Here is a 15123-nt window from a genome sequence, read left to right on the forward strand (position 1 = left end):
CATAGTCTGGAAAGCCTGGAGTATGAAATTGCTGTCTGAAGAGCTGCCTTCCAAGACCCTCGCCTAGGCCAAACTTTCCGTGCGAGAGATGGCTGTTGCCACAAGAACAGCAGATGTTTGTACAGCAGACAAACAACATAGATGATAAAGCAAATTGACCTTTCTTTTTTGTTTTGGAACGAGCTATTTAGAGTACATTCCCAGAGCAGATCTTTTTTTTTCCTCTTTCTTTTCTTTTCTTGGACTATATCTTCCATCATAGAACTGCTTGACTATACATCGACATTTCTAATGCTACAGATGATTAAAATATATATATATGCTAGGGTTTACGAACATTTCCACTAACACTGATGCTACAAATCATTAAACTGTACCCAAACGTATTCTTGCCTGTTGTATTTTACTGAAGTAGTTTTAATGATGTTTATTTTTCCAGTGTCCCTATGGGAACCCTGGAAGAATCTAAAATGTAATAATTAAAGAATGACAGGCCTTTCCTTACAATATAAAGTGAGGAAGAGTTTTGTGGTTTAAATAGCTATGCTGTTGCTTGTTAACAAGATATTTTGCCTTGTATGCTATCCAGGCCTACAATGGTCCAAAAAACAAGTCGAAGTCAAGAACTACACGTTTGTTTTCAATCAGTTGTTTTTCAAGTTAAAAGACTTGAATAGGATGTTCTAATTTGTTCAGTTATATATATCAGTAGTGTTAATATTTGTATTAAATTACTTGGAACAGCACAGCTTTTGCTGTCCCAGTAAGGCAGTACATTTTGCTGTCACTTATTTTGCTTATTGCAAGACTTTTTTTTACATTATTAAAAAAAAAAAAAAAAAAAGTCCTGTGTTTTTTTGTTTTGTTTTGTTTTTGTTTTTTCTTTTCTTTTTTTTTTTTTTTTAAATTGGTTGAAAGTTTGGGATCTCAGTGAGCTTGAGCAAAATACTTCAGTTGAATTACATTTTAAAAGAATACCCTGCACTTTAATTGTACAATTAAATATATTGAATAAAACAAGTATAAATTGAAGGTAAAAATATCACTAAAATGAGTGCAAATCTTGGTGTCTTATGGCTATATCATTACTATTTGGACCTAAAACCTACTTGTCTGTTCATTTATTTAGGCAAAAACTGATGTTCCTAGAGTTATAACAAATGTAACTCATGTTAGATTCCTTGCATCTGAAGAATCTTAGAAAAATTGAACGCGTTAAGGCTGATAAGAAAAATAAAAATTAAAAATAAATGTTACTTCTTCAGGGCAAAAATATCAATTGTTGTTATCAGTGGCTTGTACGGTCAAATCATATGATAATCAAGAAAAAACTTGTTTCCAAATTCATTAGCTGCCTATGGAGAGGGTTTATCTGTAAATAGTTCAGCCTGCCATTTCTCCTTGTCAAGTCATTTCAAACCTACAATGACAAGCTGGGTGCTTGGTCTTTCAGTTCATGGACTCTGGCAAGGTAATGCATTTTTTGAGTTAAATTTTGTTTTCAACTTGTATTTGGATACAAACAGTGCTAAATGTATATATATACATATATATATATATACACACACACATACTGTCTTTTGCTTTATTTTAAATTAGTCTAAATCTCTCAATTTAAGAATATAAATTTAGTAAGTCAACCTCATAAAGTTGTGTATTTACTGTAGTGGAATTGTTTGCAAGAGTAAGAGGGAAGTACTGAACCCTTTGTGCTTCAGAGAAACAAAGCGTAGGGGAAAAGAATGCTATTATTTATAGGCACAATAACTGTAAAGAACTTCTTTTGTCTGAAACATAGTAAGTATTAAATCTTTGACTTTACAATGTATCGTTCCATTTGGATGAGAGCATCCAACCTGGTGTTAAGTAATTCCTATATCATCTCTTAGCATGAGAATTAAGTTGAATGTTGTGTGTTTAATTCTCTTCCCACCCAAACCTTGGAAATGTGAACTTGAAATGTGGTGGTTTGAATTTCTTAATTTTTTTAATGCTATTCTTGTAATGGAGCATAAAAAAAAAGTAAAGTCTGGTTGTTGTTGTTCCCCTCTCACCCTCTGTGTTTTTTGTTTGTTTGTTTTGTTTTGTTTTTTCTTTTTATGGGGGGTGGGAGTTTGGATTTAGGAAGGGGATGTAGGGGGAACAGGTTCTTCTTTTTTATTTTGGGTTCTTTTATTCTTTTGATGAACCCACTTTATACAGGTAGGGTATTTTCCATTGAATGTGTTAATAATGTCCTCTGAGTACAACTGTTCTTGCTTCCAGTAGCAAAGAATTAACTCATAAGTGTCCTCTCTCTTGAAGAAGTGGTCTATAAAAAATAGTGCATGATTCATTAATGAGGTCAGTATTATCCTTCTGGTCATCTTGCATCAGCCTTTTGATTTTATATCAAATACAATACTGTTTTGCTGTTTGTCAGAGAAAATCATATTGTCCAAAGTGAACTTCTCATTATATTATCCCTTCCTTTTGTGATCACAGATCACATAAAACACAAATGGCAGTGGATGTCTATGATCTCAAAAGACTGTATCATTGGACTTTTTTTTTCCTTTTCTTTAAAGGTAAAATCAATTTTTTTTCTTACAGCAGTTTCATCTTAGTTCTACTGCCTGTTATTTCCATCTTTAAACTTTGTTACATTACATTAGAGAATATAGGTATATAAGCAAAATGGTCTGTTGTTTTCAGGACTCTGATTACATATATTTTATGTTTCATTGTGTGTTTTTTTTTTGTTTGTTTGTTTTTTAATGGTTGATATTTTCCTTGTTTCAGCAAAACCGTTTACATCTAAAGTGAAACAGATGCGACTACATAAAGAAGACTTTGAGATCCTGAAGGTGATTGGGCGAGGAGCCTTTGGTGAGGTATGTATGTGAAAAATGAAGGATTTGAATATACTTGCTGATCTGCCTCACTGAGGAGAGACAGTTCATAGCCACATAACAATGCACAAGTTTTACATTATTCAGGCATAAAGGATATTTTAGGCCAACCTAATGCTTGATGCAAGTTTATTTTGTTTTATACCTTCTCCGGCAGCCCTTTACAGCTCTTTTTAATCTCTTAACTTTTGAGAGAAGGCAAGTTCACATGGGCTAAAAGACCGTATTTCAGCCATCTGATAAGTCATTTACTTGACTATAGTTCTTTGAGTCAGCAGATAGAGACCACTGAGTTACTGATGGTGTGAAGATCTAGTCTTTTCCAATCATCCTAATAACCGAATTGCCTGAAAGTAGTTTTCAAGAACTTGAATTGCCAGATACTGATACTGACATACTAGGAACACAGAGAAATATCTCTATTCTTGTTGCTTTGTTTCCTAAAATTAATGTTTGATTTTTTTCCTATATTTCTTGTAAGGATCTTACCAAATGTTAGGTTCTGTTTTAGTTGTCGCCTACTACTGTCAAACTATAAAAAAAAAAAAAATTGCTGCTTCTGATTAAACCATCTTTTATTTCAAGTTTCAAGCAAGGCTGTTCACCACTAAGTCTTATGGCCACCAGGGATGTCAGAATACACAGGCTGAGGAAACTGGAATGAATAAACCCTAGCTTTCTGCCCCCCTTCTTAAGTTATATTAAGAATGTGCTTTGTTCGTCACTTAAGTCACTATTTATACAGAAGGAGCAACGTAATGTGTAACAATGCCTAGAATTTTTTGATGGCCAAATGTGCTGCAAATGGGAATAATACGCAAAGCTTCTTCAGAAGTTATTCCTTATTGCCTCAAAAATTTAAAAAAAAAAAAAAAATCTGAGTGCTGAAATCCAAAGTACAAGGAAAAGATTCTGAGCAATGTCTTAATTTCTTCTGGAATGGGAAATGTTTTTCAGACTGTTACATTTTCACTGATATAAAAGCATCTCTGGGGGCTTTGATGGCAGATCAGGATGAGTTTTCAGGTTTGCTTATGTATTTGCTTAATGTGAAAGATTAGGCTTTACTAGACTGATTATGGAAGAACAAAATTCTGTAGGTAGTACTTAAGGAACAGGAATTTTTACTGTAATGTAGTATCCACTCGTGGATAATCCATCTTCAGTCTTGACCTTTGCCACAGAGGAAATGCTGCATTCACTGTCTTGATGCAAATGTTTCTGCACAGATCAGAGACTTTCTCAGTGTTGCCATAGTAGTTGCAGCTCAGTTCATGCACAAATCATACAGGATGTAAGAAAAATCACTGTGTGAGTACTTTCTTGTCAGAAGAATCATGCATGAAACCTGCCTTATATTACACTTTCAAAAAGAGGTCCTTTTAGTCTGCTGAATCAGCATCAAACTCCAGAGCAGCTAATTCCCACACCCACCCACCCCTGTAGTACTTTCGAAGGAAGCTTCTTTGCGATGAATCATACCATGGATAGTGAGAGCCTAACTTGCCCCATCCTCTTCTGGGAACAGTCCACACAACGTGGTAGTTGGCTTTTAGGAACAGTGTTTCTTTGTAATGCCCTACCTGAGAAAGACAGCATGACCACTTAATCATCAAAATCTTCAGTAAGGGGAAAACTGAAATTCTTTCAATGAAAATATTTGACTTTATACATTCTTAAAGTGGGATTTCTAAAATATTTGCAAGCATATATGTTAAGTCTACTGACTAGTTTAAATACAAGTTTAAAGTCCTACTTAGGCATTTGTTTAGGAAAACAAATTCTGTATGAAATTAAGAGTTTTATTTCCAAATAACTAGTAAGTATATAAGCAAGGTTTAAAAAAGGACTGCCAAATGTTGCTGCTACTTTAGCCACCAAGCACCATAATGATATTAAGCTGCAAAATACTTATTATTCAGTAGATAATAGTAGTTTGCAGAGACAGATTAAGCAGAAGATGGTTTCTTTCCAGCAAACTGTAAATGAGACCAAAGTTTCTCTAGGTTTTTGGAAAGGTTAATTTTCATCTTCTGAAGCAGCATAATTCTGAAATTCCATAGACTATGAAGTTTTAGTGCAAGCTTTCATTAGCATAGTCTCAGACTTGTTTTGATTTTGATTTTACACTACTCAGTGTTTTTAATTTGCGTAGTTAATAAATATTTCCCTTTTTGTTTATGAAAGTTTGATGTAGACAAAAAAAACAGTTCAAGTATTGCTTATAACTGTAAGAGGTTCTTGGTTTTCCTTTTCCCTTGAAGTCCTTACCCTGCTTGCTGTCACTCTGAGAATGCTTCCTTTTCCCTTCCCTCTCCACGCATACACGTACCTATTTAAAATGTAGAGTAAAAGAGTGCTGCCTTTACATAACACAAATGTTTTCCTTGGGAGGAGGATTATCCCAGTGAAATTGATGATGTGGACATCAAGGGTTTTCATTTTGCTGGCTTCAGGCACATGGTTGGAAAAACTTTAACAGACAACCCTAAACAAGAAGACTTTAAACTTGGAAGTTGAAGGAGGCTGCTAGGAAAAATGAGGGACCACTGTTGATTCCAGTAGGCAACAGTTCTCATTGGTACGTCACTGCAGGATAAAAATGTGGCTGATTTAAGACTCTAAATAATATTTAATTTTTCAGTTCCTTCTATTTCTGCTTTAAAAAAAATGTTCACTGCTTGGTTGTGCAAGCAAATATGAGTATTTATGTTGTTGATATTTTGAAGATGATGTTTGTAGCTTTGAGAACTAAGCATTCCTGAATTTTGGCATCTAGGTATGAACAGTAACACCTCCCCACCCCTTTCAATCCAGAGGTTGGTCATAAGAGCTAAGACTTTATAAGAAAAGCCAAAGGAGTGTTGTGGTCAGATCGCGTTAGTTATTCAACAGATATGGGGCTGTTAGTTCACTGTATGTTACTTTGAAACTCGGAGCTTGTTTCTGGTGGGCTGGCTACTTTTGAAAAAGCAGTATTGCCCTTTTCCCCCCCACCCCTTTTCTTAACTGTCTTTCCCATCTTTTTCATCTTTCCCCCTGTGAGAAACACAGAGAACTGTTGGAAGAATGAGGAAAAAGCATCTGACTCAACCAAAATGTTTACATCAACACATACCAGTAATTTTTGTTGAGCTGCTCACAGGAAAATATAATTTAAAAAAGCAACAAACAAACAAAAAACACCACAACAAAGAAAAAACTATGTCTAATTTTAATAAATTCCAGTAGCAAGGCACTTCAGGATAACTACATAGGAACGATCATCCTTTCTTCTGTCTTGATAACTTCACTGGGGAAGGGAAAACAGCACTCGATGTACTTGAGCATTCATACTCATAGCATAGAGACGTGTGTGTGTGCATGCATATGTAAACACTGCCTGGCTCTGTCATCATGTTTCAGAATTTTTTGCTGCAAGTAGAAACCGCCTCAGATCGTTCACTGCTGAAGTGTCAGGTTTTTGTTTCACAGTCAAATCCTGAAATAAGCATTGTAAAAATTACTTCCACGAAGCCCTGAGACATGCAAAAAGATGCTGTGATTGCAGGAAAACGAGGCTGTTTTCATTGTGGTCTTGTGTGTGTGGGGTGGGGTAGGGGTGATGTGGGCTAGGGATGGATATGGAATAACACGAATGCCTCTGACAGACTAAAAGGCTGTTCCTGATTGTAAATGCAGCTGGTAAACACGAGTCTATTTTTGTCCTTTAGTCACTCTTCAGTTCTGGTAGACATTCACAGAAAGCACCAAGCCCTCAATTATTACAAAGCCTACTCTCCAGCTGTTAAGCAAAGGCAGTGCTGTGTCTCTTTCAGCTGTGTCCAATAAATGCTGTATAGGAGACTACAAAATTAGGCAGCTGTGCAATTAGCGCATGTCATTAAGAAATCTGGGTGGGGGTCCAAAAAAAACACACCCCAACAACAACCAAAGAAACCGAGACCAAACAAAAGCGAAATGGCCTTTTACTGAGCATGTGAAGAGCAACAAATGAAGCCCTGAAGTTGGAGTAGAAATATTGTGTTCCGCTCACACGTCTGGCTGCCAGTCCTACAGTGGTAATGGTGGGGTTGTGGGGTTGGTAAAACTACACTCAGCAACAGCAATCTAGTCAACTCTATGGCCAGCTTTTTTATTTATGTCCACAACAATGGCAAAATCCTTACAAGTGTTGAAGGCAGAATTACCCAGTAGCTTTATGTCCCAGACTGCATTATGCAGAAGCTGTCCCTGTCATCCAAGCGATGATACAATTCCAGTGCTGACTAGGTTCAATGGTAAGGTTTTCTCTTCCCACTGTTTCTCATTTAAAAACACCAATACAGATACAGCTTGTTAGAGTTTTAGCCAGAAGAATAAAAGGAAACTCAAGTTTCAGATGGGCATTGTGGGTTATGTATTACCACGGAGGATTTCCTTCTATGGAAAATTGTGTTGCTTGGTCTTGGGATACCACATGCAGAATAGTGGATGTTATTTATGAAATAAAACGGCAGTCTAAGCAATCTCTTTTTGTGTTTCAAATTTTAAAGTACCTTCAAGGTCTGGACTTTAGCCTCAGTTTTTATGCATGAAGCAATCTCTAAAAATTTGGGTTCATAAACGGGGTTAAACACGTAGATCTCCTACCTTTCTGTCTTCTTCCCTTTTTTTATTCCTCCCCCTCACCCCACAGGCAGCAGTATCACCAGCAGGGCCGGTAATGTATTGCTGCACAAATGGGAAGCGACAGCTGCTTTGTCTGGGAATCTGTAGCTAAGTAAGAGCTACGCTTTTAGATACGCTGAAGTTTAGACATCTCAGTATTGCAATCCTTCAACGTGTACTTTTGCCATATGTGTGAAGCTGCTGCAGCTGATGACACATTTGAAGATGGTTGAAAGATGTTTGCATTACGCGTTCTTCAAACTCTCTGATCTTGTATTTTCTCTTATAGTTGTCTTCACACATGGCTAGTTTACTGATTGTGAAAGAGGCAGAAGGAACGTAGGAACCAACCTTAGTATTTTTTTTTTTTTTGTCACTGGCCTGCAGGATGAAGATGGTGATAATCTGGGTGACAGCATGCTGGTTTGTAACCGAGTGCACACAGAAATAAATGCATCTCCTTAAGCCTTAGGGACTATTTGAAAGGGAGGAGGCAGAATGGGTTAGTTGGTGAATGGTCATTAAAATGTAGTGTTTGGATAGTTGAACTTTTCCATCACTGGTATGGTAATACAATGGTCTGGTCTCATTTTGATCTGAGTGTGTGTCAGATTGATGGCCAATTTGTTTAAGACACTTAGCGTTCTGTACCCAGGGAATCCTGAACTGTGAAAACACATTTATGTAAAATTCTTCCCTTCCCCTTTTGTAAAAATATTCCATTTTAGCTTTTAAAATAAATTCACAAAACTATAATATTCTCAGAAAAAGACTATATCAGTACGCTTTGCTAATGCATTATTAGATGGGCCTACGGTATCTCATGTTTAACAAACAGTGAAGGGGAGTAAAGCTTGTGTTTCCTTACGTTTACTTTTCTAGAAATTGTGAATTTCAGCATTTCCCTGCCCCTGACAAGAGGCATGGTAAAAGGGTTCATTGCACTTCAAGTGGAAAAATATGAAGTAATACTTTACCATATATTTTAGTGCATTTTTTTTGAAAGAGTAGAAATTACCTCATAGCAAATCTACAGTAATAATTTGTGTCTAGAACCTAGAATAAATTGTTTCTTGGTTTTAGAAACTGACTACTAAGTTGTTGTCTTTTCTTGGTGGGTCTGTAAATTAAATTACTGTGTAATACTGGAAGGGTGAGTCCAAGAATATCAAGTATACAGCCAGTGACAGCTTCATACAGATGATAGAGCAAGAAATGTGATAGTAAGAAAATACCATTCATCTAGTCACCTAGAAAAATGATGCGTAGTGAAAGTGTGATACATAATGAAAGCTTAAAATAGACTTGGTGCTTTTGCAGAATAAATATCTCGTACTGTTGTGATGTTACTCTGTCTGGATAGTGATGGTATGGTCACATGCATGGATAGTAAAGTTGTTTCCAAAACACTGAAGAAAAAAATAATTGCAAGGCTTCATTAAAAGAAAACAAAATGTCTTTTAATGTTTAGGCTTACCTTTTGTTCATCTTTTCCAGGTTGCAGTAGTAAAACTGAAAAATGCAGATAAGGTTTTTGCCATGAAGATACTTAATAAGTGGGAGATGCTGAAGAGAGCTGAAGTAAGATAACACTTTTTTCTATAATCACATCCCCTCTTACTCTAAGGAATTGTTACTTCTTTTTCCATGAGAAGACTCTGGGTATATTCGAATTGAGGAGGTGCTTCAGTACTTATTGACAATATGAAGATTAATATCAAAATAAGCTTAAAGCAGTTCATGGGAAGGGTCAAGTGGCATGGTGACTGGGGTTAGGTGGGGCTGAATGTTTTATACAGTACCCTGTTTCTGTAACTGGCCAAGAATTATGCACTATACAAGCAATCTTATAGTGTATTTATTTCAGTAGTCTTTAGCAAGTATATTTTCTGTGGTATAAGGAAATTAGTGAGCTTTAACTCACCATGTGTATTAGTTTGTCAGTATTTAGAATTTAGTCAAGGTCCAATTTTTTGATAGAAAAATTAGAGAGATAAAAGTTTCAAATTTGAGAGCATGCTTCATTAAAAAGTCCCATTTGCAAAAATCTGTGACAGAAAGTTCATTGCTAAAGCATAAATCTATTCTGTGTTCTGAAAAAACTCTTTGGCTGGTGCTGCTTTACTTTGGGTTCCTACTTGTATTGTGTGATTTCACCTTTCATTGAATTCACAGTACCTTTCCATGGATTCCTGTGGAAAGAAAAAAAAATGCAGTCTCACATGAGGATTGGTATATTTGTTTTAAATGGAACATGTATCTAACTCTTTAATTTATTTGAACTTCTTAATCTTTGCATGCTAAAAACGAACTACCTAAAGTAGACTCCTAAAACTAAAACTCAGTAAAATCAACAAAGTTGTTTGACCATGGTCTCTTCTTTAGTTTGGACAGTGCAAGCAGTATGTTGGCTGCCTCAGGGCTGCCTTCAATCCATTCTCTGCCCAGCTTGTATTTGTGTTGGGGATTGCTCTGACCCAGGTGCAGGACGTCACACTTGGTCTTGTTGAACTTCACGAGGTTTGCATGGGCCCACCTCTCAAGCCTGTGAAGGTCTGTCTGGATGGCATCCTTTCCTTCCAGTGTGTGGACTGCACCACGCAGCTTGGAGTTATAAGCAAACTTGCTGAAGCTGCACTTGATCCCACTGTCCATGTCACCAACAAAGATGGTAAATAGTGCCAGTCCTAATACGGACTTCTGAGGAGCTCCACTTGGACACTGAGCCGTTGACCCACAACTCTTGGAAGTGACCATCTACCTTACCCACTGAGTGGTCCATCCATTAAATCCATATTTCTCCAATTTAGAGAAAAGGGTATAATGTGGGTCAGTGTCAAGTGCTTTGCACAAGTCCAGGTAGATGATGTCTGTTGTCCTTCCTCTATAGTTCCCCTAGAACTCTTCTGATACCTAATTTTTCATAGATTTTGGCATGTTTGGAGATTGTAGGAAATGACTTCTTAACTGAGAGAGAGATTTGAATTTGTTTTCCAAATGTGATGTTAAAAATTAAATAGCCAGATTGCAAAACGTGTTTGCTTTTGTTTGTTTTATTTAAAGCCTATAATAATTATTTTTCTCCCCTTCAGACAGCATGTTTTCGAGAAGAGAGAGATGTATTAGTGAACGGAGATAACCAGTGGATCACAACGTTACATTATGCATTCCAGGATGAAAACTATTTAGTGAGTGTTGCTCTTACGTATATATGAATAGAAATTCAGATTCTTAGTTGTGGTATGAGAGACAAACATAGCTCGTTAATTGTGTATTCTGAACCTTGTGAGCGCCTATAAGTTTGTGCATAAGATAATGAAGGATGGAGGGTGGTCACACACTTAAACTTTAGCAATTACTATCTCAGGAATACAATTTTGTTTTCTAAACTGTTTTGCATTTATTGATAAGTTTCTGCATTTATTGATAAACCTGGATCTATCTGCACTTTCTTTTATAATTTGCCCCTCTAGTTTAATTGAGTTAATGAAAGTGTGTTTACTGACATAAACTTTCTATTTATGTGATTAACATTACTGATTGGAGCTTTACAGTTAAAATACAGAATTGTCCGATTTTTGAAATAAAAATTCATTTTGATTGGTCTTTGCTTTTTTGAAGATTTAAAACCACTAAGATGTAATAAAGCAAATGTTCTTCCAACATGGAAGAATGCCACTAAGTCTTAATATGTAAGATTTGGAAGCTGTAGCTGTAGATGAAAGTATCTCTTTCATAGTTAATGTTGCTTATTTTTCAAGTATTTTGACAGACTTGCAAAAAGAAGGTAATAAGAGAAAACATGTTTTTCTGTGAAATCTTTCTCAACCAAAATATTTTCACTGTGTTATTAAAGTTCTGGTAATACTTATGCCCCTAAAGGTAAACAACTATACATTGATAGATTTTGTTTATTTGGTTTTTATTGCTTTGTGCTTTTGAATCTGTACTGTTAGTAAGTTCTAATGTTTTCTTAAAAATCTAACGTGTAGTCATAATTTTTTTATTTATTACAATAAAAACATGCTATCAGAATCACGGAGAATTGTAAATTTTTTTGGCCACTATATTGCTTTCTGTTCTATCAGTTCCCATGCTTTTGGAGATCCATGGATTTTGCTGGAGTTCATATAGAAACAGGGCTCTGCATTTATGAGCCTAGCTGTTGTCCTAAAAACCTCCCAACCTGTTTCATTCTTCATTAATTTGAACAGTAAATAAGATCTCATGTTTTACGTAATTTTGGTCTTAACTATCAATAGTGTTACAAAGAAAATATGATATATTCAGCAGCAGCCTGCTAGAATTTGTTGTAATCTTGCAGGTTTTCCTATTTTTGCTGAGCACTGAGCAGCTTCTGTTCTTTATCTTCTAATGAATCTCCTGTCTGCTAATAGGACATAGTCTTGCAACTTCTCTATATGCTTGCAACTTCTATATATGCTTTTTACTAAAAGAAAATTAAAATAAAATTAAAAAAAAATAGTCTTACAAGTCCACACTTGTGGCTCTGGTCCCTGGCACTTCCCAGGGATAGGTTATATGCGGCTTCCTGCCATTTTATACCATCAGTTGTCTTTGCCCGGCTATCGCTGGGCCCTCTGGTGAGACTGTTTGCCTGCTGGCCAGCACCTACACAAATACAACACATGAGGCACAGCCTGAGAGTGTTGGGGCTCAGAAATCCCCTCAGACTCTTCCTGGGACCTCACAAGCCTCGTGCTCTTCTCAGCACAGGAGCTGACTGCTGCTCGCACTGCCATCACGCAGTTATTAGTGGCTGGCTGCCGTTCTGAACTGGCTGTGCAGTCAGCTCACTCCACTCGACTCTCACCAGGCCCTCTTGAGAGAACGATCTTATTTTAGTTTGTTATATTTTTTTTTCTCATTTACTTTTCCAGCTGCTGTTCCACAATTAAAATAAAAAAGATACTCATTGTGAGCTCCTACTTTTCTTTCCAGTCATTTTGACCATGTCTGTAAAGGACGTGGGGGTTCATTCTGTCATAATACAGTAAAACGGAGCAAGATTGTGAGCTCTTTTAAGTCTTTGCATCTGATCCAATGGCAGACATGCTTCATTATATGCTTCATTAATAAAGCAGAAATCAAAAGTGTTTACTTCCATGATATCAGTTAGAGAAGGTGACGTCTTCCATCATATGTTGGCAGATCCTGTATTGTGTGCAGTGCCGATAGTATCTGAATTATGCTATAAGCCACTGGAATTCTCTCCCTTTTTGCTTTAATCGATGAGTAGTCTAAAAAAAATTTTACTTTCCAAAATCATTTATATAATAGGAAAAGAAGATGGTAAGTAGAAGGGAAGGGGAAACCTGGAATATTGTATTTCCTAAATGAGATCCCTAATTAACAGAGGTTATCATAGGTGTGTGCTTTAATCCTTTATGCCTTTTGCATTTAGTTGAAGGATACTGTTTTTAAAAGGGCATTTTGAGTATCTAAATATAACTGTTTGATGATGGGACAGTGAATGAAGCTGATAATGTTTTGTCATGAGGCTGACTGTTTGGATACGTATAAATAAGAAAAAATACTCAAGTAGGTTAAATATTTAAATGAGGTTAAAACCGCTACTCTTCTTGGAACATCTGAGCATCTCAGCATTTGTAATGCCCATGATAATTTTTGCAATAAGTTATCTTTTATGTTTCAATTAGTTTTTAAGTCCTAAAATCACTCAATATGTTTTTCTTCCCATTTGTTTTCTCATCATTTCCACTCCGTAGTACCTGGTTATGGATTACTATGTTGGAGGAGACCTGCTTACATTGCTCAGCAAGTTTGAGGACAGACTACCTGAAGATATGGCTCGTTTCTATTTGGCTGAAATGGTGATAGCTATTGATTCTGTTCATCAGCTGCATTATGTCCACAGGTAAGCAATTTGAGCTCCAGATTCCTGGTGGAATTAGGGAGAGTTACTTGGAATGGTAATTCCTATTAAAAAGTTAATGCTAGTAACAAGTATTTGCCATGATAGTAAGCATGGTGGAACATATCTGCCTCCATCTTGTGGTTGTTGAGTATTGTTGATAACCTTGTACCATCTGATCAAAGACATGAATGAGGACATTTATGAATATCCAAATGTGTTTGCTAAATCTTATGCATTGGCACGTGTTAGAGTAAATGATCCATCATTTATAACAGCAAGACTAGAAACCTCTTCCTGAAACGTGACCATTTTTGAACAGGTTTATTTAAGGGTCAGGTTCTATTTCTTAGTTAAATTGGTTCAATCTATAAAAAAGTTGAAAACACACCAACACACCATTGTGTGTTCTGCTGTGGATTCTCCCCTCTCTTCCCCCCCTCCCTCCCCCCACCATTTTCTTTTGGACTTGATCAAATTATCTTTAAAACAAAGTGATAACATTTTTCTAAATAGGTACTTAAATTGTGGTACTTTATATTTACATTGGTATATCAGAAAATAATATATTTTGTTCAAAGGAAAATGTTACGTTATTCGTGTCTAGCATATTTGGAGGCCATAATTGCTTTTTCCATAAGGCTCGCATCATCTTTTCTTTAGTGCGTCATCTCTGCAGAATTCTGTGGTGATTCTTGTGTGCAGAGCAAAGATTACCTTATAAGAGGCTAAAATTTTAAATATACTCTGAATAAATTTATTTTGTTCTGGCAGAAACCAGGAGAATAACTCACAATTGTTTAAGCTGGTTCATTAACCAGGCAGAATGAACTCTTCTGATATGTCCATTTATTCTCCTTAATCAGAGTCTGTACTGGCCATTCCTTCTTTTCCTGTTCTCATTTGTCTGATTGGTGTTACTTTGTGTTGTTTTTTTTTGGTGTGTGTGTTTTGTTAGTTTGTTTTTGTCCAAAAGATGTATTGTAGTTGACTTTGGTTTGTTACTGAGTTGTGTTTTCTCTCCTTTGAGATTGTGGCTTTTCATGAAAGAGCTATAATTAGAATGCTTTAATATGGGATGGTGCTAAACTGCAAATTGCTCTGCTGGAATATTTTGAAGTCTGCTAGTTCTGTTGAAGAACTGGTGACCTGATAAAGAGTTCTTTGTGATAATGCCTTGTGGAAAAGCCTAAGCAGAATATTTTCCCTCAAGTTTTTCTTGAATCTTGAACATTTCAAATGTATATTTCTGATAAACCGTTTCTTCAGTTAGAACCTAATGTGAAAGGCTTTTGTATTCAATTTTATTTTGCATCTAGCTTTTAAAATGTGTCTGTGGGTGAACTGTTGAGATACTGTCTCTTCTGTTACCAGGTGAAGTGTACCCCGTGTACTACGTACATAGACTGCTATATTTTGTACCTGTGGTAGATATGATACTTCCATCCTCAAATAGTTAATGTCCTCAAGGTGAAATAGGTGTTGGTGTAAAGTTCTGATAGAGTGTTAAGAAGCATTGTGGTTCAAAACAACATACTATTATGCCTGCATATTTATTATTATTGAATGTTTCACAAAAAAAAAGTCCCTATGAATTCTCAGTCCTTTGTTGCTTGATTTGCAGCTTTGCCAGTGAGGTTCCCATATTTATAAACCAAAAAAATGCCCCTTCAGCACTTGGCACAG

At 36.2% G+C, this 15123-nt stretch overlaps 1 protein-coding gene across 6 annotated transcripts in view; it reads left to right on the top strand.

Moving 5' to 3' along the window:
* The window catches only part of CDC42BPA (CDC42 binding protein kinase alpha), a 150223-nt gene that overhangs the window by 39885 nt on the left and 95215 nt on the right, over positions 1–15123 (top strand). For all 6 annotated transcript variants that reach the window (XM_032184439.1, XM_032184440.1, XM_032184441.1 and 3 more), the window contains exons 3-6: positions 2782–2873; positions 9039–9122; positions 10634–10729; positions 13292–13440. In XM_032184439.1, the coding sequence (XP_032040330.1) occupies positions 2782–2873; positions 9039–9122; positions 10634–10729; positions 13292–13440 (421 nt within the window). The remainder of the gene's footprint in view (positions 1–2781; positions 2874–9038; positions 9123–10633; positions 10730–13291; positions 13441–15123) is intronic.

The sequence above is a fragment of the Aythya fuligula genome, chromosome 3 (genome assembly GCF_009819795.1).
Source record: "Aythya fuligula isolate bAytFul2 chromosome 3, bAytFul2.pri, whole genome shotgun sequence".
Taxonomy (NCBI): domain Eukaryota; kingdom Metazoa; phylum Chordata; class Aves; order Anseriformes; family Anatidae; genus Aythya; species Aythya fuligula.